Consider the following 25,575-nt stretch of genomic DNA (forward strand, 5'->3'; position numbering starts at 1 on the left):
AGCTCTAGAGACTGCATTCAAATTTCCCTAACTCTGGCTTACTTGTGTTTTGCCAGAAAATCCCGGGAAGACAGCCTTGTGGCCCTTCTTCAGCATTCGGGGACAAAAATTGTACTTATGGAGAGTTATGGGTGACATGGTAGTTCATGTGTTCAAGAACATCAGAAAAAAACAGTAAAATGAGTTCAAAGAAATGGTCAGTATTAATAACCAAGGACATGTACAGAAGCAGTCAGACTGGAAAATGCTGAAGGTTCATTTATACCATGACCAGAAGACCTCTGGTTCTTCTGCAAGAGAATGGCAACAAGGATGTCACCTGGGCCATGAGTGCTTCCACTGTGCCATGAGGAAGATGAGGATACCCAAACAGAGGTATCATGGACAGCAGACAGCAACCTTGCCAGAGTTTTATGGAGAACAAAGCTTTTGACGTTAAGATGAGGATCTGGCATTCACTGATCATCATGCAGCATTGGACTCTGGACCAAATTCTGGTCAAGATCAGCTTGGGAGTGATTGTTCCAGTTCATTTGTTTTGAACTTTTTCTCCCAGCTGCATTCTTTTGTTTTTGCTGGAATGAAACACAAAACAAAACCTGCCTGACATTCAAACTGCTCTGCTGATGACTCACTGACCCACTCCATGGCTTTAAGCTAGCAACTAGCTCACTTGCTGTCTCATTTGTGCCTTCTGAAAAACAGGGTAATGAGTATTTGCTGATAATGAAAAAGTGAACATGAATTGAATTGCTCCCAGAAAGTAAATTACTAAATAAATATGCATTAACAAGTGATCCTAAGACAAGAATATGCTTATGGGAGCAACTGCATTTTCACTGAGGCCAGTCTTGAATAACACCCTGCCTTACAAAAGGCTGAGAGTCACTGTGACAAAGCACAAATTGCTACCAAGGTTATTAAGGTGACTCTTTTCATTCAACGGTATCACAGGGATCAGCAAATGATGTGGCACATTCTTCACTTTTGTTTCCTCCTTGTGTTGTTGTCTGTGGCTGCCCCTTCTGCAGGTACAGCTCGATCCTGCTTCTCAATTTCCTTCCACAAACAACTGAGTGCCCAGCTTAACCAGGCAACTTTGCAGGTCTCATCATGTTCTAGAGACATTGTTGAAACAACTTCCAGACCCTTCAGTTTAGAAGGAACACCACTAACATTCACACATTCAGGACAGAACTAGTACAGTAATATAGTGACATTTATTTACTTGCATTACCTTACATAGGCTGATGTGTTGACTAACACTTTCATTGTGCTCAACAAAGAAAAGGTCTGAACAGGAGCACTTGGACTGGTAGCCATGAGGTAGAAAGCAACAGGAAACAGAAACAATCAATCTGAGGCAGCAGTTTCAGGATAGCAACCACTCAACCATCATCAAGAGTTTAGTGGGCCTGAGGACTTTGAGAGAAAATAATTAGGTGGCTATGAGCTGTTTACAATTACTTTTTCAGAGAATAGAGAGTGCTTCTTAGAAAAAGCATCACAAGCACATGTTTGAAAATTATCCGTTTGGAAATGGAAAATTACTAAATTGCATCATAAGCTGATCAGAGGTAGGGCTTGACCTCTAAATACTGAAAGGGTTATTTTAGAAGTTGTTTTATCTGAGCAGTCACAGCACACAGAATTGTGGGGAGTTCCTGGAAATAATCATTTAATTCCACAAACAGTAAACCTGGTGACGCCTGGTTTATTTTGAACTTGTGTTTTATTTTCTTACCCGCCCAACACAATAACCTCTCCTAAACATTTTTATGACTTTCTCCTCACCTCAGCTGTACTTCTTCAGCGTGTTTCCTCTCATGACCTCTAAATACCATCTAGCTGAAGGGCTCCCTGACAAGGGACATGTTCTGTCTCGCAGCCTGATATCCACAGTGAGTGGCACAACCACTGCGGGTGAGCACGCACTTCAGCTTGGCCTCATTAAATTTCCTTTCTTATGTAGAGGCGGTCTTCAGAAGTCGTGCAGAAAATCTCACTATTCTTTATCTCAGATGGTCATCCTAACGAAGCAGAAAGGAGAGAAAGGCACTCTTAGTCCATGATTCATCCCATCCCAAAATAGACATCTAAATCAGGTCATTTGAATCATGGTTAAACATGCCAGCTGGGCTCCACTAACTGTAAGGGCAACCAAAGGGATTATCTCAGATGAAGACATTGGTACTACAGAGGTCTAAACTTAGGTGAAATGAATCCTACTGTAATTCTTTTGAGCTCTGTGTCACTTCATGATGTTAAAGAGTTGTGGTTGGTTTCAAAGCTTTTAGAGTAGGACAGATGGATGGACACTGTGATTGCTGAGTCTTCCTTCATCTGAATGCTAGGCTGAAAAATCAAAAAATCTTCCTAACGGGAAGAGTGAGAAAACAAAAATATATTTATGCATATTTTCACAGAGGAAGATGCTACATTTTCTACCACTTTTTTGAGCTCTCTCCATTTGCTCCACAGCCCCTGTACATGTGTGAGTTGTTAGAGCAAGGCACCTCAATGCTGGTGTCGCCACCATCTTCCCACCAGATAGAATCAATGCACGTTGACAGCAAGTACCAACAAGTTGCCCTCTTCCACAAAGGTTAAATTAGTTCAATTACGTTTTTGGTTTTTGTAAGCTTTTCCACGAATTAATGTATATTTTTGTAGTCAGAGATAAAGAAAGAAGGTGATGAAAGAAAGATGAAAGAGATACATTGGTTTCAACAAGATCAGAATATTTAGTTGTCCTGTATTGCAAAACAGAAAAAACAACAATTTACTAGTAAAGGACCTTGAAACTTTTTCTTGCAATGCCCTCTTTTTAGGACAGCCCAAGTTTCCACATGCCTGTTTCTCCAGCCCTGGAGCTAGCCTGCAAAATCCCTGCTATGGGCTGGTGTGTAGACACAGAGGTGCTCCACAACTCTGACTTGGTTTCTCAACACACAAAGAAGTGAATTTTATGCAACTTCATTGTGAAAAGTCGTCCTGAACACATAGTTGTACAGTAAATGCTCATGACTTACCTTGTGGGTGAAATTCCAGGGTTAGGGGCACCTCCCAGCATGTCCCACACACCATTTTGCATAGTCATCCTAGGCTGCCACATGCCCATCTCTGCAATTTTTGTGGCTGCCTGGGAAATGCTGTCTGAGGGCTCCTGCTCATGCTGCTCCAGCACTTCCTTCCTGCTTGTGGCATGCTGTGGCATGGGGCTTGGTGTTCATATGTGCACCATCTCAGCACAGGGAAGTAAGGATCAGAAAAATTTCACAAACACTCACAGAGCTCTGCTGCAGGTCGGTGCCACTGTCCCCAGGTTAACAGCCATCCCCCAGGCTCAGCCATCCCACTTAACCTCACCCTGCACAAGCTCCCAGAGACCACCCTGCATCCTCCTCCCTGGTCCCCTGAGAGTCAGTTCTCTCCCTTCCCTCGAGCTCTTTGTATCTGTGCCCTCCTGTGGGCACACACATCCACATGGCTGGATGGAAAAACACATCACAACCCCAAGCCTGATTACAGCTGTGGTTTTGTTCTCATTGGATGATTAATTAATTAATTGGATTAATTCCTTGGTTGTTCAGACCAAGCTTGTGCAAACTCAAGGGAGAGGGTAGGAATGAGCAGGAGGGAGGCAACACTGTATCTTTTAGTACCAATTCTGGCACATGTTAGCTTAAAAATACAATTCCATTCCTGAACCAACTTCTCTCAGCCCTAGCAGAGCAATCCTTTTCAGCCTTCTCTCCAAGAATGTGGAGGGCATAGCTGCTTCTGCAACTGGCCCACCCAAGTCATACAACCCTCAAGGAGCAGCTGTTAGAACTGGAATGCAAACTGAAAGTGCCAGGAGAGGAGGTTCTGAAAACGTTCACTTCAGACAAGTCACCAGTTTTGTGAAAAGCTAAGCGAAGCAATCAGCTGCCTGCATTGCATGGAAACCTCATGGCAACCCTCAGGAAACAGTATATAGAGCTTTTTGTCTTATTTTCTTTCAATTTAGTAGTGACTAAACAACTTGACAAACTCTTGCTCTTCCCTCTGCAAAAAGAATTAGTAGGTTTGAGCTGCACCATACCATGACACACGTGATGCTGCTCAGTGACACAGGCAAGAGAGACCCAGACAAGGTGCCCTTGCTCCAAGAGGGCTCCTGAATTAGCCTGGCCCTGTGCTGGTGAACTCATGGAAAACGTTGCTGCTGCACGGTGACCTTCCCATAAATACTTTGAGGCTGTCCCCTATCTCTGTGCACCCCCCTTCTCCCCAGAACTTTGAAGTGCAATTTTAAAAAAAGTCACCTGAGTTTAATTTCTGAAACTACTTTTTCTCCTGAAACTGTGCAAGCTGTGTTCTGTGGAATACCAAAGTTCTGTTTACATCTGCATTTTCCACTTGAAAGTTTTGGAAATAATTGATAGTGCAGAAGATTAAAATAAACCAACCCACCAGACAGAAGAGAAAATACTTCTTGCTGTAATTATCCTTTTTTCTGTTTTAGTATGCTTCCTACCAGTTTTGGTAGGGAAGTGGCAGAGTTGATGGCAAATTTGATCTGTCAATCCAAATGAGGAATTAAAGTCATTTAGGAATAACAGGTGCCACCTGAAAAACAAGCAGAGGACTTCAAAATAATAATGGCTAAATGTATTCATGTATTCCAGAAGGCTCCCCTTGGCCTCTCCTGAAGATAATACATTAACATTAGGATGAAATATTGGCATGCTGTTCAAACTTTTCACCTGAGATTGAATTATAAGTTACAGATGCTGAGTCACTGGTCTTTTTATTAGCTCAGAGATATAACATGACATCACTTAAGGATAGAGACCAGCCAAATTTTTCCAAAGATAAGAAATGAATTAATTTTCTCTAAAAAAAGAGAATCCCTTATCTTTCTGGCTTCATTTGGTGATACATCAACAGAAAACCAAGATGAATTGATAAAAGGATTTGTTCATTTATTTTCTTACAGAATATTTGATATTTTTAGATTATTTCAAATAGCATCATATTGAATCAGAAATTCCAAGGAATTGGAAACCTGATTTTCACAGCACTGCTGCCACATATTGATGTAACTTACCATTGAAAACACCCCATATTGATTATATATAATCATAGTATGGCCAAATGACAATACATAAAATGCATCTACAAATTTAAATTGTTTTAAACTGCAAGCAGCCTCAGATCTAAGCAGAGAGCTGAGATTTTAGGGGGGCATGAGAACAGCTAAACTAAACATCTGTTTAGTTCAGATGGAATTGTTCAGGTTGACAGAGAGAACAGGGAATGTGGTCATTTCAGTATTTTCTAAAATGTAGCATCTTATGGTTTTGTTATAAAATAGTGGTGTTAAACTTTCAGAAGCAAAGGCCCTAGTCATGGGTCACTAATTAACATACAGCTGGATCCTTTACTTGGTCAGTGCTTGCTGAAAAGCAACTAAATATTTCTGTGTATTTTTGGCAATTACATTTACTTTTGGTACCATCCCCACAAATAGCAATGTTCCATTTCAAAGTTGCAGTATCTACTTTTAGATCTCTTAGCGTTTCAAAAGGATGACAATATTTAAAATAAACTACATCCTTGTGCAGTCAATTGCGTATTTCTCCATCAACTAGGACAATTTCTATCTTCTGATTCCTCTCTCAGGTTTAATTTTGTTTTGGATTCTGCTACTGAGCAGCTCTGTAGGTGTTGAAGAAGTGTGTGTGCAAGTGGGACAGCAAGTCTGCTTAAAAAATGCAGAAATCTGAGATGCAGAAACTTGCTTCCTTCACAAGTACAATATGTAACTGAATAGCAGCTATTGTCTTTATTTTACAGTGGGCAAAATCATGTTCTATGTCTTAAGGAATGATGAAATCAGGACAGAAATTAATAATTTAGTGTTTTCTGATTGGTACCATATACAAATCCAGCATGGGTGTTTACAGGAAAAAGTGTCCAGTCGTTCTCCCCTGAAGTTCTTTATTTGACTTTGAAAACTTCCATACAGCTGAAAATTTTCATTCTTAGTATCACTAAGAGTGCTCATCATTAGGAAATGTTGACAAAAATAGTTGTCATTACTGAGGACAAGGAAAGACGTAAAATACACCTTCTTTATGGAGGGGTTCAGTCACTGATGAGAACATGACCAGGTGGGAAACATGCTGTTTCCTAGGTTGACAAGACTACTCCTGCTCCCTTGGGAAGCTCTTCAGTAACTATGAATTTAATGAAGAATTTCCCACTTGAAAAGGTGAGGGTTGCACGACATATGTAAGAAACTCCTCAGATTCCAAGGACACAACAAATATGGGTTGGAAGTGCTGAGGGGGCCCTGCTCCTCCAGTCTGTGGAGGTTTATGAACCAAGCAGGGACTGAGAGATGTTACCCCGCACAGTAACACTGCAGCTGCTCTGCTGGGCCAGCTTTATGCTCTTGTGAAGGCTCCAAGGCAAGGATCAGCACAGGGAGCCAATGCATCAGCACAAGATACAACTTATCACAAAGAAATTATGAAAAGCAAATACCAGACAGTTCTGTGCTCAGTTCATCTCGGCTTCTTCTGGAGTTGGGAATAAGCAAGTTTCATTTATCAGCAGATAATGTGTCAAGGCAATGAGAACACAGATGTCTTAGCATCCTTTTGGCACAGACTCCCTGGGAGGAGCAGCCTATCTCTCAGTGCAGTTCAAAGGGCAGAGGATGTGTTATGAAGCAAAAGCATCCTAACTCACTGAGGAGAGCACAAATGACAACATGAGTGGTGTATTCATAGGAGGCCTGCATTTTCACCTTCCCAATTTTGTGAAGGTGAGGTTATGAGGTTATTCACACACACCACCCAACAAAAATGGTCATGCACTGAAAGACAACTGTTATTGCAAAGTCAATACCTTTAATATCAAGAAGCAACAGAATTAAACTTGCCTTTAATGTCGCATCCTTTTGTGTACATATGATGATACACTTTTTTAATTAGACAACTGCATTATGCTCCTTTCAAGAGATCCCTGCTTCATTCCGTACACGGGAACAAATGAGATTTCTTAAAGAGGTTCTAGGCAGGATTTTTATTAGCACTGGTCTTCTACACCCTCTTTTGTTTACTGAACTGACTCCCAGTACAGCTCTGAAAAGGAAATTAAAAATGTAATATTTTATGTAATTATTCTCAAAGTTCAAGTCAGCTGCAGCTGAGTTCTATGACTCAGTAATCCCAGATGATTAACTAAAAAATGCAGACTTAAGCAAGCTGTGAAAACCTAGTTTTCATGTCTTTGTGTCCCCAGCCTGTGTGAGATAGCCATGTCCAGCTGCATTTACTGTGGCAGTACTCTTAACCTCACTGAAAGTTCTCCCCTCAACCCTAAAAGATGACGTTTCAGAGAGCAGCATATTTCAGCTCAACCCCAGAAAATCCACATTTTTTACTCACTGGGCACAGTTACACCAGTGTTCTCAGGCTGACTGACTGACTGTAGGATGCATTTGCACAGACTACAAAGAGTTCCTGAAGGTATCATAGGGAAATATGAAGTTGAAAGCTTGAAATTGCCTCTGATCTATGCCAGGACAGACCAGTGTGTCCAACGCCTACATGCACAGACAAAGAAGAAAAGAACTACTTTCTTCAAAGGAAATCTGTCCACCTGAAGGACATATTTTTCCTTGAGTTTTGGTTAATCTGTCCACTTGAAGGTGGACCATTCCTCCAGTTTTCCAGGAGACAAAACATGAGAGATGCATTTGTGCAACCAGAAGCACTGGGCTGAGAGCTGCCTGTAAGGCAGTGGCAACTGCAACATGGGAACCTTGACCTTCAGGCTGCCAAGAGGTCCAATATGCTATACCAAAGGAAAAAACCAGCACAAATAGCCCATTTGTTTAAAAAAAAAAAAAAGTGGAAACCATAATGCATTTAAAGGTTTCAGAGGAGAATATGTAAAGGAAAACCAGCAAGTACCTTCTCTGTGTGGGTTAGCTCTTTCACCCATGACTTCTTAACACATCAGCTCTAGGCTGTGTTTCTTTCAAGAAAGATGCAGGTTTTCACATGTATATGCCCTCTTGAGTGCCTGGCATACTGCACCCAGCCTCCAGCCACAAGGCAGAGGGCACGGAGGTCCAGTAAGTCCACAGATGTGTTGTGTCTTCAGCCCTGGGTGGATATCCTGGCCACCCTCTGCAGTTTATGTGCAGGCAGCTGCCTTGCTCCCAGCACGCACAGCCTGTGTTTCGGCATGAACTGCCCTTGTGCATTAATTGCCCATGCAACTGATGCTCCCACGCTCCTGCCACTGCACCTGCCCAACCAAAACAGGGTGCCAGAGTGAATCATTGCTGGGTTCACCCCAAGACATGTTGCGTGAGGAAGACGAGTTCTTGCTGTGTTTTGTTTATAATAGGGCTGAAGCTGTACTTCCCACAGAGCTTAAAAAGTGAACAAGAAAGCCTCAGGTGACATTTCAAGGGAGGATAGCTTGGGAGGTGCCTTTTCTTTTAAACTAACCTCAGTAGAAGAATGAGGATATAATCAGGTAAGTGTCAAAGTGAATGATGAATCCACACATCAGATAACTGACCCAGTTTTGAAAGAATATCATACTACATTATTTTAGATTGAAAAACAGGATGATTCAAAAGTTAAGGAATTAAAACTGCCCCAACTGCAGCCAATGGAAATATTGTCTTTCACTTCAACAAAAACAGAAAATGTCTTCAGTTATCTGGAAAAAACTTTGAAATGCTGGAGTGATTACTACTTGCTGCCAACCATTGACTTTCTTCCTTTTCCTCCAACTGAATTATGCCAAATCTTTCATGGGGAGTACGTTTCATTGTCATTTACTTATTTGCTGTCTTGCTCTTCTACAGATTTTTGAGAGGAAGATGGAAAGCTGATCTGTTTTCAGAATTTATGATGGGGGAAAAAAGCAGCTAAGAAATGAGGGGAAAAAAAAGGAGAAAGCAAGCCTACCTTAGTCCCATGGAGCTGGCAAGAGACATAATCACCTGGAGAGAGCTGAGGGGCAAGTTGACAAAATATGCCACTACTATTGACCACCCTCCCTCAGAGCAAAGCCTTTTTGCTGGTGTCTCACTGATCTGCCACACTGCAGTCCCAGCTTTATCCACTGAGACCCACGCTGTGAAAGGCAAAACCATAATGACAAGGATAACATATATATGCAGGATGATGCTGGACTGCACATGAACAGAATTTGGCCATTTGTTATTCAGGAGTAGTGGCACTTTACCACAAAGAATATTAACCACATTTCCCTTGCTGTAAAACTCTTGTTTCGTTTTTCTCCTCTTCCTTTCCCTAGACCCAGATCCAGCCACATCCTTTGCATTAGCTCTGTGCTCATCAGTACATTCATGCTTTGACTCAACTCCATATGCTATCACAAATGATTCACCTTTTCTCCAGTTTAATATTCTCCCCAATTCCAGTAATTAGAATTGGCTTGGTGCAGGGTCAGAAAACACAAGTCAGTGCATGTATGGGGAGATAGGCCAAGGCAGAAGGAGGACAGGGAGAAGGGCACAGAACCTCTTTAAGTGGAAATGAGCTGTTAGAAAATCTCAAGCCCAAACATGTAAATTTACCTGTGCAGTTTTGCTGCAGACACTTTAATTCTTTGTTATGTGTCCTGCAGGCTTCTCCTAATAGCCATCTGCAGCTTGACAGTAATTATATAGCCTGGCTCAAGGATTGAGCAATAATGTGATAAGGTGAACAAAAAGAACTCCAAGAGAAAGCTACTTTTCCAATATGTTTAGAAGCCTAAAATGTCAAGTAGTATCTACTGAGGTGTTTCCAAAGCACTTAGCCATCCCTTTGAGAGCTGCACATGCCTGTGCAGTTGTAGTTGTAGCATCTTTGTCTCTGACAATGTCTCTTACCTCTCAACAACCTCCTGGGTCATTTAGGACTGCATCTTTCAGCAACAGAGGCTGAGAAACATGCGTGGTAAGACCACCAAAGACACTGCAGCCCATGATCTATAGCTACTTCCAATAGTGGTGTTTATGCACCATGTGGAAGCAGCAGGGAGACAGCTGATGGGAGCTGTTCCCTCACATAACTCAGTTTCTCACTGGGAAAAAGCAGACTTATTCAGCTTATATTCCACCCATTTCTCAGTACCTGAAGCTGTATCCAGAAATACAAGTTGTAGCATCTTTGTCTCTGACAATCTGTCTCTTACCTCTCAACAACCTCCTGGATCATTTAGGACCGCATCTTTCAGCAACAAAGGCTGAGAAACAAGCGTGATAAGACCACCAAAGACACTGCAGCCCATGATCTATAGCTACTTCCAATAGTGGTGTTTATGCACCATGTGGAAGCAGCAGGGAGACAGCTGATGGGAGCTGTTCCCTCACATAACTCAGTTTCTCACTGGGAAAAAGCAGACTTACTCAGCTTATATTCCACCCATTTCTCAGTACCTGAAGCTGTATCCAGAAATACAAGCTGCCAAAGAAAGATAAAAATGGAATGTAAAATTATTCAAGTACCTGAACTATTAAATGGAAGGCCCATGTCATCTTTCTTGATATAGCCAGTCTATTTGGAGATTGGCAGTTCAGCCTCACTAATGTTTGCTGAGCTAGCTAACAGCATTTTTCACTCGAGATGCCTGGAACATGTTTAGGCTTATTAATAAATTCAATCTTCTGTTACATGCAGTAATACACAGGTTTCTGCTTGGGATTTTGAACAACTCTTTCATGATATAGTTAAAGCCTTTCCTTGGTGGAGTGCCACAGAATTACACAGGTTTTACGAAAAAGATTAAAGCACACTGGAGTCATCAGAAATTTGAGAACAACACAGGTTTCTCAGGGAGTGATCCATATGACGAAAACCTGCACACATATGTACACTAAAAGGGAGCTTATAACCAGCATTAGACCGAATTATTTTAAGGACGGAATCTTTCAGCTGTATCTGCTGTTCTTCCTTCTTGCTCTGCTGCTGTATGCTCCCAACAGCCTGCACTGAGGGAACCTTGCAGCCTCTTCTCTCTCTTTGTACCAAGCATGGATCCGGGCAGGGCACAAGCCCAACAATGCTGCCTTGGTGCTGCTGCCCAACAGCCATGGCTTTGGAAAGAACCAGCTGGCAGCAGCAATCGGACAGGCAAAACCTGGGAATCCTGGTGTCAGCCACGGAGCGTGGGAGAGCTGCAGGTTTGGCAGGCAGATGGTTGCTCTTTTACACAACTGTGCAAAGTACAGTTCTTGTGATAAAACATTACAGTTCATGACAGGTTATTTGGGGCAAGGGTTACATTTCCCTGAGTCTTATCTTGCTGCCTGATGCATTCTTTGGCAAAAATGGGAATTTGGACAAAGATTAAAGAAGTTGCGGATGTGAACAACTGGGTTACCACATGGAGGCTGTATTGCTGTTACTGGCAGAATTAGGAGAGGTTAGAAATGTGAGGCCTATAATCATTTACAGGCATAGGAGAGAAACCAGACAGTTATTTTCTATCAACCTCAAATACTAGAACAATTGAGCCTTGGGGAATTTGGTCATGGGAAGCAGGGTTTGCGTTCCTTACCTGGCAGTGCAGCTCACCGGCTCTGCTCTTATTTCCCAGCCTGTAAAAAAAAACTGGAGACTGAAAACTGATATTAAAAAAGATATAAAAGCTGCTACTTACGCATCTTACTTAGGAATTCTACTATCTTTTTCACTAAGGATCAGTACTTTATTCTTAGCTGCTAAGCTTTATGTAAAAAATATGCTACAGCTTGAGTATGGCAGGAAAGATGAGACAGTTCCCAAAGAGAAAAATATTTTTTATTTATTCTGCTTTTCAACTAACTTTTGAATGCTCCAACCCACAGTTAACTAATATTTGTGGGTTTGTGGATTTTTTTCATGAGATGTTGATGATGGAATTAGGACTTTTAGCTGTGTTGTCCTTCAAGAGGATACATGTGTGCAAAAGAAGTGCACACACCTACACTCCTGCCTGTGGTGGGAATTCAAGTAACCAAGGAGCTCAGTTGCTTCGTTAAGATGCACACTCTCAATTCAGGCTTTTGTAAAGCTCAATCATCAACAGAGTCTTTGGAAGGACTTTGCACTCAGCCACTATTTTTCTTATGTCTAAAGAAGAATTTCACTGCTTCTGATACTCAGAGTGAACTAAGTGATGCATTAAAGACAACAACTAGACATGGAGAGAGGATGAGAAGGTAGCCTTCAGCTTTGCTATCAAGCACCTGGCCTTCTTTTATTTTATATTACAAACATGTCTACTAAGAAAAAAAAAACCCACAGGTCAGCCTATAGAAAAAAATATAAAGATAATCCTATAATACAGGATCTCCATCTTAGAAGGTGCTGGAAAGAAAATAAAGTGGAAAGTAATTTGGAAGTTCTTGCTTTCTTTTGAATACTCTGTATCTTGTGCACATCATCGAAGAGCCTCTTTAGGACAGATTTAGACACAGTGACAGCTGAATTGGTAGGAGAATGCACTTCCAAGGGAACTGGTGGTGGCAGGACAAAAAGGTGAACAGGATGCAATGGGCATCAGTCACCATGCCAGACCACTCTGAGAGGGAGCAGCTCAGCACTGTGCACACAGAGCAATTCACACACTACAACTGCTCTTACTGCCAGCAGCATTCATGCCATGATTAGATATGCCCACGTCAGTCAAGGCACCATAATCATGTCCTATCCACAGACACAGCAAAAGAATATGTGAGCTACTCAGAAATGAGAAATTCAAGTTCCTTGCAAAAGGAACATGCTAATAAAGACCAAAGTGGTGAAACAATGTGATTACATTCACTTTTTACATAAATGCATGAAACTTTATAGAATGAAATGCACAATTCATCCTTACTGAAGTAAAAAACTCCAACCCTCAAAAACTAATGGTTATCAATAAAAATTCACTGAAAAACTTCCTAGAAATACACCACTTAGACTCATGACATAATGCTACTACAGTCATTTCTACATCAGGCAACAGCAAGAAAAAGAAATTTTAAAGCAATACTGACAAGTCACAAGAGTGTCTCTCATACACTAATTGAGAAGTTGGCTTGGAGGAATAAGCACTATTAGTTATACCAGAATAAGTCCCCATTAGCCATATTCCTCAATGCAGAGCAGGAAGACTTTAACTGGAAGACATATCAGAAGATCCTTCACTTGAATCTTTTCAGTGTCCTGACTTCCTTCTCTCCCCAGACAGATCATTTAATCCAAGTTGCTAGTCAGCAAGAGTTTCTGCATCAAGAAATAATTGAGACTGAGCACAGGTCTCTCCAGTGCCTCAGGGAATGTCTGGAGACCTCCTCACTCTCCTCACTCAAAAGGAAGCAGTTATTGCTTGTACTGCTCACCTAGGTTAATTATACTGGACACAAGTGCATATCATAAATTATAGACATGGAAGCATAAACATATTTGGTAAAAAAAAAAAAGGATATTTTTTTCTACCAAACATACCATTCGAAAACTTTGGAAGACAATTGTTTCATTTGAAGTCTTTTCATTTTACTCAGAGAATAACACAATATACAGCAACGCCAGCTCAAAAATTACCTTGAAAAAAGCTGCTTTAAAAATTTTTTGCAGATGATTCATGAAGTAAAACAAATCCTTCTTTCTTCCTTCTAATAACAGCCTCATCACAAGACGTCTCCTCGTTACTTATTACTTTTAATGACAGCCAGTAAAAGAAAGGATTCTGTAGGAGTGGCCTCACCTATGAGTCTACATATCTTTCATCTCTCCCAGCGGGTATATTCTCAAAGAGCCAAGCTACTCTATTTAGATTTAGTGGCAGCTGATTTGAATAGCTTTGCAGCTATACAAAACAAAAAGTGAGTTATCATCTGTGGAGAAAGACAGGAACATGTCAAACAGCTCCTTGCTGTGCAAGCTGCAAGTCACATATTCTCCTCCGATCAACCTACTAAATTACTGGTACATCAGCCTTTTCCCTCAACTATTTCCTTTGAACTGCTCAGAAAAATTAGTTAAGCCTTGGGGCTGGGCATATGGGTACAGAGTAAACTAATAACATCAACCAAAGTACTGCCTGTATGTTCAGAGAAGCTTTTTTCATATTAAGTGTATTTGAAGTAATTACACATGATACTCAGTGTACTGGAAATAATTATACAACATTAAGCATGTGGGCAGATATTACACAATGGTGGTTTGTCTTGAAGTAATATTTCAGGTGATGTGCAAATGAACATTTCTGCATGTGATGCTGTCAACTTTAGAATGGCTTAGTCCTCCACTATGGCTCACCCCACACTGCCAGAACACATACATTAGAACTGGAGGGGAAAAAGCTTCAGCTGAAGGTGGTGAACACTTTATAAACAGAGCTGACTTATCACGCTGTCATGCTAGAGATTGCAGGGTGAGAAAAAAGTTTACATCTTCATCAGTTTTACTGGTGCAAAAGGAAAATACCTTGATTTTCTGTTACAAACAATGTATTAGCTCAATAGTTGATGAGACTAAGCACACAGGACTGGAAATAGAGCAGATATGGACACTAAAAGAACACAAAAATGAGCTGAGTTTAAATACTGAGAAAGACAGGACACTGAAAATGTGCTCTTGAAGTGCAGGTCAAAGAGTAGCATTAGTGGTCAGCTGAAGAGCACAGACTGCGGAATAGCAGCTTGCAATATAATAAAACTGATCTTAATTTCAAAATTTTTTGTATGTTGTTGGAAATGTTCACAGTGCATTATACACCAGCACACTCAAAGCAGCTGGGATTATACTAAACACCCAATTCTTCCAGAAAAGTTTCTCAGTAACACAGGGCTCTTGCTGTCAGCCAAGTGAACTGAGAGCATGGACCCTAAACAACAGAGACACCTTGGCTCAGATTTGTAAGATGACAACATTAACTTTGATACAAGGTTTGCTCCAGACCCAGGCTCACTGCCCCAAGAGCTAGAAAGGGACTGACACAGCTGTTAGCTTTCAGGTGCTTTTTGTCACTGCCAGGATCCTGAGGTGCTTCAGCTCTAACTCAAAGCTGTGGAAAAGCTGAGGCTGGATGGCAGCATGATGGCACCAATATGGTATCTTGATATTTTGGTGCAATTGCCCTCAAAAATGCAAGGCTTTGTCCACTCAGATCTGAAATAAAGTACAATTTGGCTTTCACATGAGGGATATGCCTCATCAGACTACCATTGCCAAGTGTGAGACTTTTGGCCCTTGATGTTTCAAAAATAAAAAAGGCTATGGGATTTCTTAGCTAGAAGAAAATATTGTTTTCTTGTCCACCAAACTAAGTCAACCAGCCATCTTCAGATCTACCACAGTACCAACAACAGCACTGCTTTCAGTCAGGCCAGCCAGTACAACTTCTGCCAAAACCATGACGTTTTTTAAAAAAAACCCATGAGCTCCTAAAAACCAGCTTATTATAAATTGTAATTTTAACAATTACTCCTTGCTCTGTCAGTGCTGCCTTTTGTGTAGAAACGTATGCCATTAAAATACTTTTGAGTTGTTTTATTTTAGTATTTGGTATCTTCCACTAATGCATTTCAGTTTTGTTATTCTATTATCTTGGGAGCTTATTCTATCCTTTAGGCACCTCATATCCTGGAATGAGACAAACAGTTCTTGTAAGTAGTCATTCAGGAATGTGAAAGGAAATATCTAATAATACAATTTATCCATTAGTGGGCTGTATCACAATTTAAATACCTCACTAATTCTCAAAGTATCAGTTTTATCACATACCAGCCTTGCAGCCGATGATGAGCTTTGTGAATGTAACAATGAGGGTCCAGGAGTAATGAATTTCCGCTTCTCAGCAGTGAGAAACTTTCCCTTCATGTTAACATTCAGCCTTTGGTCTCTTCATTTAGTAAAGACTTAGCACTAATAGACCTTCCTTCTACTTTTTATGGACTGTAAAACACATGCTTTGACGTGTCCCCACATCCTCTTTCCTGACACAATGCTGTTGCAACTCCCTCCAGAACAGCCCCGGGTAACAAACTCGTTTTCAACAACTTCAGGAGCTGGGCTTACTGCTTGGCACCACAACACGTGGGTTGTGCAGCCGGAGAGATGCAGAGGAGAATCCATCGGGCACGAGGCACGGCCTCTCTGGACTTCACCCACTCCGAGCACCACGTTATTGCCCGGTGCTCTGATCTGTAAAACACACAGGAGCGTTCGCACTCTGGCCGCGCTTTGGGCCTGTCCATCGGGATCTTTATTCTGGCGCCCTCAGGCCCACAAGGGTCCCTTTCCCCCAGGCACACCAGCCCGGCCAGACGCGCCCCGTCCTGCCGGGGACACGCTCCCGCCGCCATGTCCCCTGCTGCCGGCGAGCGGCGCCTCCTCCCGAGTCGGGGGCGAGGGCCGGGCGTTCGGAGCGGCGCTTGCCTCGCCGGACACGGCGCCGGGCTCGGTCCCGCCGCCGCGGCGCCGAGCGCACCCGCGGCACCGAGCGCACTCGCTCCGCTCCTTCCTCGGCCTCGCTCCCTGCCAGCCAGCCGGCATGGGGCTGCTGTCGCAGGGCTCGCCGCTGAGCTGGGAGGAGACGCGGCGGTACGCGGAGCACGTGCGGCGGCACGGCATCCTCCAGTTCCTCCACATCTACCGCGCCCTGCGCGACCGCCACAAGGACGTGCTCAAGTGGGGCGACGAGGTGGGTGAGAGCCCTGCGGGCGCGGCCTCCGCCGCGGCCTCCGCCGCCCGCTGTGGCGGGCGCAGGTGCCGTTCCGGTGCGGCGCGGGCCGGGCCGTGCCGCCCGCAGCGGGCCCGGCCGCTCGGCCGCGGTGGCCCGGCGGGAGGGGACGTTGCGGGCTGCCCGGTGGGGCTTTGTTTACCTCGCGCACGCACACGCGCTCGCCGCCGTTGGTTGCGCAGCGCGGCTGCCCCGCTGTTAGCGCGGCTCTGAAACGCCGGGAGAACTTTCGCTGTTTCCGCCTGGCACCGCTCGGTTGCCCGGGCAGCCCCGCGGGAGGTGTATTCCCGGGACGGTGATGCTCGGCAGCGCTCGCTCCTTCTCCGGAGTTTGTTTATGCTCTCTCGATGAATCTGAGTAAAGCATGTCTATGCTTCGAGTACAAGGCAGTGCCTGCTCGGACTCAGACTCAGTTTTTGGGAGGAAAGTGAGGGAAGCAGGAGCTGCAGTGGCAGCGCGTTTCTCCTGAATCCCTGCGTGAGAGCGACCTGCCGAGCCCTGCTTTACCCCTGAGTTTCCTGGGCGTTTGGTACGCGTCCGCCTGTCTTCTGAACAAGAACCAGGATGATCGCTCGGGTCATGACTTGAACTTTGTTACAGGTGCTTTGTGCCCGAGGACCGTAACTTCAGTCACCGGTCTTTTGGTGTGTTGCCTTGTAAACCTGCACTCAGGTGTGCCGCAGCCTGACAGCACTCTGCAAGGAGCAAAGGCTGCCTCCTCTATTCCTCAGTTCCCCAGGAGACAGGGAGCAGCTTCACCTGTGCTGTACTAGAAGCTGTCCTCGTCCGTGGTGTTGGTGAAGTCCGGCACTGGTCACTTGAAGCGGTTCTAGGTGCAGCTGCAGGGAAGTTGGAAGAACAGATTAGGATACAAGCAATGTGGGGACTTGGCCATTGCACCTGTGTCTCGTGTACAGTTTGCTTTCTGAGCAGCAAAGGCATTTGTGAGAAAACTTCAGGTAATAGCAGCTGCTCACAGATGCTCTTTGCCAGAGAGAAATGGAGAATGCTGTTCACCATGTGCACTCTGAGAGAGCTTCTCTCTTAAAGTCAGTTCTTCTTTAAATGAATCCCTTTTATAATTCACGTAACACCAGGGCAAGCGTCAGTGCACAGAAGCTGCTTCCATGAGTGAGTGGGGGCTTGGCTACTAAAATCTGTTTAATTAAAGTATGTGTAGTCTACGCCACAGAGTTCTGCAGCTAGAGTGGTGTGGACTCAGAAAGTTTAAATGTACTTTTATCTATCCTTGTCTGACATTTGTGTACCCGCATGTCTTGCATGACTAAAGCTATGCTGACAAAAGAGCCTCACAGTCTTGACTCCCGGAATATAGACAGTCTTCCTGTTGCTCTGAGACTTAGCTCAAGGGTTTTCTTATTAATCTTTAAGAGATGGTACTCATTTTTCAATGGGTGTTAGATTTTAGTTGTCCTTGCTTTCTCAGAGTGAGATTTCACATGATAGCTAAGGCTGATCTACTAGCAAGCTGGTTCAGCTTCCCTCCCTGTGTTCCAGGCTCCTATTTCTGCTGCCTGCCTTGTGTTGTGGCCAGCTGAGTTCAAAAAGTTGACCCTGGAGAAAACTCTTCTTCCATTCTGTATTTTAGGGTGGTTGGTTTTCTCAGCAGAGCTTCAGCTCTTTCACAGGTAGACCTGACAAGCTCTGCTTAATGTGAGCAAAGTACCGGAGTGTGTGTGTGGAGGAAAGGGTTGAGTACAGCCGGCCCCTGCAGCACCCGCAGCTGATCCCTCGGGAAGCTTAGATGGATGGTGAGACTGGACTCTGGGAGCCTCATTCTCCCTTTGGCCCGGGGACCCTGCTGAACAAAGCGTTCATGCTCAATAAATAGTGGAGTGTAATGGCAAAGGAAATTCACAGTTCTCTTCTACCATGCCCCAGCGTGGCAAGAGGCAGGATTTTAAGAGCAGTATCATTGCAGATATAATTTTGATAAGGAGCTGAGAGCTGTATTAGAAATGTCTGTGGACATTCCAAGAAGGTCGGGTAACCTGGTTCACTGTCTACCTCTTCATTGTAGGAAATGCTAATAAACTCAGGTGTGACAACTTTGTTCTGCTGTGTTATGCAGTTGTATATTTTTATGTAACATAGCATTTAGAAGTGTGTTAATGGACCAGGTACTTGTAGCCAGTCTGCTCTTGGGCAAACACGAAGCTATACCTCGGTCTGTAGCTTACTTGAGCTGTGCTGTCGATAGACTAAGGCGGAGGGCCATGCCTTTGTTTTCCTTCTTTCCTCTCAGATATCTAGTTGTTAGAAAGTGGCGCCACATTTACATGCAGCTTAGATGAATCAACTGACTAATTGGACAGGTTTAATAAAAAGTCTTGTTTGACCTTTGACCTTCATTTATAAAGTCATAGCCTGAGGGTGTTTAATTGTTTTAACGACTTCTTGAAGATAGAAATCAAGAATGAAGATGACAGCCCTCATGTAGTGGTAGAGATAAAATCAGAGTAAACAAAATTACTTTTGTGTTTCTGTGACTGTGTTTAGTGAAAAAATGTATCTTGTAAATTTTTTTAAGTAATGTTTATGCGAAAAAACTCAACTTCTGTAGCACATACTGAGTTTGTCTTTCAGGGTGTATGTGCGAATACCCGAAAGGTTGTTCCCCATCTAGGTGATGCCATTGTGAAAAGGAAATACTGTATTTGCTCCTAAGTGTAGATACCAGCCTTTGCTTTGGTTTTGTTTTCATTAGGACTCCCACTTCTCAGTGTGCGTTGCAAGACTCATTACAGAGCTGTGGGGATCCCTTGGGGTGCTTGTAACCTCCTAAGGACATCATTCGCTGGGGTTCCAAGGGAATGAAACTGTGGGGAATTATCATGTGCTGTTTCTTGGGTGTCAGACAGAAGTGTTAAGGCTAAGTGCTAACAGAGCATGATGGTGGCATCTGTTTTGAAGCGAGTGAGACAGAATCACAGCTTACATTGCAGGGTAGCATTCCCTAGTGCTCCCATCCTCTCCTGAGTAAAGAGCTGTAAAGGTCAAAACACTGCATCTGCTACCTTTGGAAAAGTCAGCTCTTGTATTGCTTGCAGTGTTAATAGAACTGAGAGCTATTGTCTGTTTTGGGGTAAGTTATTTTTTACTCCATTTTCCACAGCTATGAAGCCTTTGAAACAGTAAAAAACAAAAGCCTACCAAATACGTAACAGAGTACGACTTGCTCTAAAAAAAGCTTTTTAAAGGTCTCCTTAAATTTGAATTTGCAGGTAAAGGTCTTCTGCCCCTTAATCACCCTTTTACCTCATTTAAAACTAACAGTTGATCTCCGTTTTTATGCTTGACTTCTTCTGACTGTGGAGAATACAAAACAGTGAACTGTCTCATTACCCGTTATCAAACCCCACCTTACTATCATTGCCTTAGTGCACACAACGTTTGGGCAACAATTACATCTGCTGGTGAGACCCTGTCATGCTAACAAGTACAATGTCCTTGTGTTCTCATCTTCCTCTTCCATCCAATAATCTATGCTTAACCTCGGGGTTGCAGAGTTGTGATTGTTGCTTGTTTTTTGGGTTTTTTTTGTGCAGCGGAACCAAAAATCTTTTCAGTACTGTTTCAGAACTCCAGTACAGTTAGCAGATACTATCTGAAACAATTGGTTTGTGCAGCTTGGCAGATGCTAGCCTGCTCTGCTGCTTCCCAGCTTTTATCCCCAAAAGCTCCCTTCAGTGCCAGTGTATTATTAGTCTCCTGTGCTGTTCAGCACCTCTTGTCTGCTGATTGCATTCCTCTAACTGACTGAGGTTGCTTAAATTTCCCTTTGGAGCTTAATGCGGACACTCGGATCAGGCAAGTGGAATGGCTGGCCCTTGGCAGGGCTCACTGCTGCTGTTTCGTGCTGAGCATGCACACAAGTGTAGAGACACAGCATTTCACACCAAATTACATATACATGTGTATTCATATGTCCATGTGATACTTGTCTTCCACAGTCTGTGAAGACTGACGAGGAGCTGTTTCAGCATAAGAAGAAAATTTTGAGAAAGGTGTGCCAGAAGGAGGTCTCAGAAGGAAGGGATTTAGAAAGCAAGCATGGGCAAAACATGACAGTTTTATTTTAAAGTACATGTGAATGAAGTAGGAATCTGACTTGCTCAGCCTTGTTTAGTGAAATTGGACATAACAACATATTTGTTTTGTATGAGTCTTGTTCCCATTAGTGTAGGGACCTAGCACACAATAAGTGTCTTCAGCTTTTTAAAAGTTGTTTTCTTAATGGAAACTTGAAGTGAAATTTTGAGGCCTTTAAAAAGATTTGCTATGAGACAGCTTGAAAAATGTACCACTGCACTGCTTGCAAGTTGAAATCTTACTGAGTTAATTCTAGTTTGGTTTTGGTTCTTTGTTTTCTTTCCTTCCTTTTACCTCTTTCTCAGTCCTTTTTAAGCTTCTTTTCATCTTTCTTCTGTACACTCAGTTAATTCCTCTCCTTATCTTTTAGTTTTTGAATTATATCTTGTAAATAAGTTAAATGAGAGCTAAAATGAACCTGTGCTAATCAGCACTTCCTCATGCAAGAAGCAAAGTAGCACTTCTCAGGAGCTAGGAGAGGCCAGAGGTTTCTTACCAGAATGTCCCAAAGGTGTAACTTCTGATCAGAAGGTGCATGACTCTCTTGAAAGCTTTCTCCTTTTTTCTTAATGAAAGGCTAGGCTGTGAAAAGAGCTGCATTTCCTCTTGAGTGATTCTTTCCAGGGAACTAGCTATTGCATTAGTGTCTTGTTACAGTTTCTAGCCTGAGATGTTTTTGGGTGTTTCCAGGGCAGCAGCAACCTGTAAATGGTATGATTGGAGATGTTACATTACAGTCTGTAGAACTTCAGACTGGTAAAATTATTGCTGCATATTAAGGAAATTAATTTGGGTTCACATGCACACGGTTTGAGGCTCCAGTTTGCCTGTCACTCTTTTAAAACCAGGAACAAAATCTAGGGCATTTTTTAGCAATGGTGTATATAGCTTACCAGCTGCATGAAATAAGTACAGGTACTATCCCTAATGTACACAGAGGAAGTTTTCATCATCACTTTGCTAAAAAGACAGCCAGTGAGGCTTAGTGAGAGATGGATATACATGCATAAAAGTGTTCAAAAAGAGATAAGAAAGGACCAGACCAATGAATGAGTACATTGAGAGAGCATCATGGTGTACAGAAAGGTAGTGTTCATTTCTCATTTTACAAGAAACTTGGCTAACCTAATGGGCCAGAAGAACAGATGTCCTTTTAAGATAATTACTTATTTCACAAAGCCTAGATGCCCTGTGGAACAAGATGCCACATGATGGCTCTGATGCTGAGATAGACGTTGACTTACAAGAACAGACAGTTTATTATGGTTTCTTTAAACTTTACATGATGCAAGATGTTTGTCCATCTATCCAAACTACTTAGATAATTGTATAGTGAGTTGTGGGGTTTCTTTAGTGTTTGTCTGAAACGTTCTAACTAGCTTTTTGTTTTATATATTATAAATAAAACAGAATCACAAAGAATAGTTATTACATTTTCCAGAATGTCAGTAATATATGGTCTTTTAAAAATATTACTCCAAGTCATTATACGGATTCATCATCAGTACTATGATGATCTCACATTCTCACTTTGTACAGACTGCTGCAGTATACCAGTGTGCAGAAATTGCATTTTTAAAAGCTTTTCTCAGTAATCTTGTGCCTATATTAAAGCTAATGGCAGCCTGAAGTCTTTTTTTGCATTCCTGTCATTTTAAAACAAATGCTTTTAGTCTCCCCGTGCCCCAGTGAAATTCCCCAACAGAATGCATTTTTGATTTTTTTAATGCAGAATTTCCTCATGATGGCCTCTGCCAAATGTGGCATGTGCAGATACGTCTCAATGGAGCTGTCTTAATCGATGTGCTCACCCACTGGCAGCTTGGGGGGAAGCAGCACTCGTGAATGATTTTGTTATTTGTCACATGTCTGCTTATTTACCCTTTCTGTCTGAGCTTTATTTGGCTAAATAAAGGGACAGTAGAATTATTTATTTACAATTAGACTTAGTGCTTCCTTTCTATCTCTTGTTTGGATACCTGCTGTTTCAAATAGTGGTGTTTTCTGGGGCTGAGTCTGAAGGTATGATGTTAATGCATCACTTTATGCTGCTTGACAGCCATGAGTATGCATTGTATGCAACCTCTGAAAGGAATACACTAATGCACAGAAATGTAACTCTTTAAATCTTGACTTGAGCAAGAGAGGTGCCCTTGAACAGTCTTCATGTTTGTTCCTTCCCTGGATACTTTGACTGACTGCCATGAAACTACTTTTTCTGCTTGGTTTTAATCCTGGCATCGGGAAAAACCTAAACTAAACCCTCTAGCTCTCAAAACATGCATAGTGTGCTAACCCCATGATGGCTGATAATTTTGCTTCATGTCCCTCTGCTTGGCTTTTCCAGTGGCTGGGTGATGGGTATGTGTGTATGATGTAAGGTTGTAGTGCAGCACCAGTGACCTACCTGAGAGCTGTATTCCAGATGCACTGTGTATGTGACAGTGCAAGACTCGTTGTAGTTTATACTGGCACGCTATTTGAAAATTGAAGTTTGTAATCAGTGGGAACCAGTTGGGAAGGTTTATCGTTTTGGTTGGTTGGTTGGGGGTTTTTAGGGCTGTTTTTTAGGAGGTTTTTTTAGTAGTGTTTTTCTCAAAGCAAGCTGCAGTTGGTCATAAATATTGACCTGCCCCAATTGTAGTTTATACTGACACACTCTTTGAAAATTGAAGTTTGTAATCAATGGAAATCAGTTTGGAAGGTTTATTGTTTTGGTTGGTTGGTTGGGGGCTTTTGGGGCTGTTTTTTAGGAGGTTTTTTAGTAGTGTTTTTCTCAAAGCAAGCTGCAGTTGGTCATAAATATTGACCTGCCCCAATAGTAAACATTGATTTCCTCCTTCCCAATCTCAGATTTTAATAAGAGAATTTTAAATTACCTACTGTTTGTATATTTCTGATAACAAAATATTCTGTTCACAGTGTATTTCCTTCTGTGGATATCAAGTGGATTGCTGTGGTTTTATCATGGGACATTTTCTCTTATAATTCTATTATAATTCCTATTTTCCCTCGGGACCTCTTCTTGCTATGCATATGCCTTATTTTAGTTAACAGTATGAGAAAGAGGGAGTCGGAAGGATTAGTACAAGAAAGATTTTATTGTTGATGTTGCATGTTCAGTTGTTCAGGGTTTTTATTTTTCTTTCTGATGCAAAAGGTGAATTAGAAACTTGCAGCATTTTCTTTCACAGGTGAATAAATAATGTTGTCGTTGCTGCAGAAATCTAAAGTTAACATAATCATAGTCTTTTTAGTTACATAGTGCAGAAGTCAAAGATGAGTGGTACTTCTTTCTGTAATGTACCACATCTTATTTCTTGAGAATCATGCAAAAGGTTATAACTTCTCAATTTCAATTTTCAATAACCCAGCTTCCTGGTTTGTGGTGTGTGCAAAAGGTCCTCTAGTCAGGTTGTGTCATGCACAAAAAAATCTGCAGCCCTGATGTTGTCACATGGGGGGAACAGGCAGGAGTGCTTAGCTGTGGCTGGCTGTGTTGACTGAGATGAGAGCCTCTGCATCCTCTTCCTTTTGTCCACGATAATGTATAATGTGGCAAAGCAGTTCTTAACTTTTTCATTATTGTCAGCGTAATGTAAAACATGAGTTGTGTTTTGTTTCTGGGACATGCTTTCTGTGAATTGGTTTTGTTTAGAGCTGGCAAAAAAAAAAGGCTGATGCTTTTTTAATTGGATTGCCACTTCCAATCTGCTTGATCAAAATTAAGCATTTTGGGAATTTCATTTTAATCTTGTCTCTCCTGTGCAGATTTTTGAATTTATATCTGTGGCAGAGAACATCCATGGTAATCTCATGAGTGTGGAAATGTCTTGCCTCGTGCCAGGGCGGAGTGTGGAGGCTTGTTGGCTAGAAACAGGGTAACCAGCCTCTGTGGCACTTCTAGACTTGTTTTCCTCTGAAATTTGCTCCTGAGGGCATTAGACTTATTGTAAGATAGTAAAGCTTTCATTAAAGGTACATTACCAGCTGTTTATTTCTGTGGCTCCATGCTTTATCACATCAGTGGTGAGAAGATAAGTACATCAAAAAAACCCATGTTGGGTATTATGTTTTATATCCATCAGAAGTATTTGTACCTACAGAAAATAATCTGCTTTTTCCATCTAACACTGAAAACTTGTGGCAGAGTTCTTTAATGAACAGTCAGATTATTAAAACGTTGTTCTCCTTTAGATTTAATGGTAATGGTATTTTAATGATGCATTAACTGATGAATAAAGATATGGAAGAATTACTTTTTTCCATAAGTGAGCCTAGTAACTAGTGAAAAGGGTATTTCCTACTTCATACATAAGGCAATAGGCATAGGTATATATGAGGCAAACTGCATGAAAATACTTAAATGTTGGTAGTGGCTTTTGTTAACAGTAAACAATACCCATAAGACCTAATTGGATGTTCAGGAAAAATGTTCAGTTTCCCTTAAAGCTTCAGGCGTGAAGGAGGGTTCATATGAGGAGACTGCTAACAATTGTTCCAGGTGTGTGTGGCAATAGCTGCCCAGTAGAAGGAGAAAATCTTAATGACAGCTTCTATCCTGGAGAAACAGAGTGGTCTGTGACTCACCTATGGTCAGGTTTGTTTAGAATCACAGAACAGTTTGTGTTGTAATGGACCTTTGGAGATCATTTGTTGGGCTCCATGGTCTGGGCAAGGTCATCTTCCATTACACCAGGTTGCTCAAAGCCCCATACAAAC

At 42.2% G+C, this 25,575-nt stretch overlaps 1 protein-coding gene and 1 long non-coding RNA gene across 5 annotated transcripts in view; one reads left to right on the forward strand and one right to left on the reverse strand.

Moving 5' to 3' along the window:
* Positions 1-1,185: 1,185 nt before the first annotated feature.
* Positions 1,186-16,203, reverse strand: LOC120510391. Of its 3 annotated transcripts, XR_005629470.1 has the most exons (4): positions 15,783-16,137; positions 11,590-11,629; positions 1,795-2,030; positions 1,234-1,422 (listed from the first exon to the last, which is right to left on the reverse strand). It is a non-coding gene; the product is annotated as an uncharacterized LOC120510391 (long non-coding RNA). The 3 variants fall into 3 exon arrangements; XR_005629468.1 differs by having other exon boundaries at positions 1,186-2,030; positions 16,077-16,203; XR_005629467.1 differs by having other exon boundaries at positions 1,186-2,030.
* Positions 16,204-16,434: 231 nt separating this feature from the next.
* Positions 16,435-25,575, forward strand: part of GCLC (glutamate-cysteine ligase catalytic subunit) — a 36,723-nt gene continuing 27,582 nt past the window's right edge. For both annotated transcript variants that reach the window (XM_039726178.1, XM_039726187.1), the window contains exon 1: positions 16,435-16,701. In XM_039726178.1, coding sequence (XP_039582112.1) covers positions 16,552-16,701 — 150 coding nt within the window. In that variant the 5' untranslated portion in view covers positions 16,435-16,551. The remainder of the gene's footprint in view (positions 16,702-25,575) is intronic.

This window comes from Passer montanus, unplaced genomic scaffold, assembly GCF_014805655.1.
Source record: "Passer montanus isolate IOZ18808 unplaced genomic scaffold, ASM1480565v1 scaffold11, whole genome shotgun sequence".
In the NCBI taxonomy this organism is placed as follows: domain Eukaryota; kingdom Metazoa; phylum Chordata; class Aves; order Passeriformes; family Passeridae; genus Passer; species Passer montanus.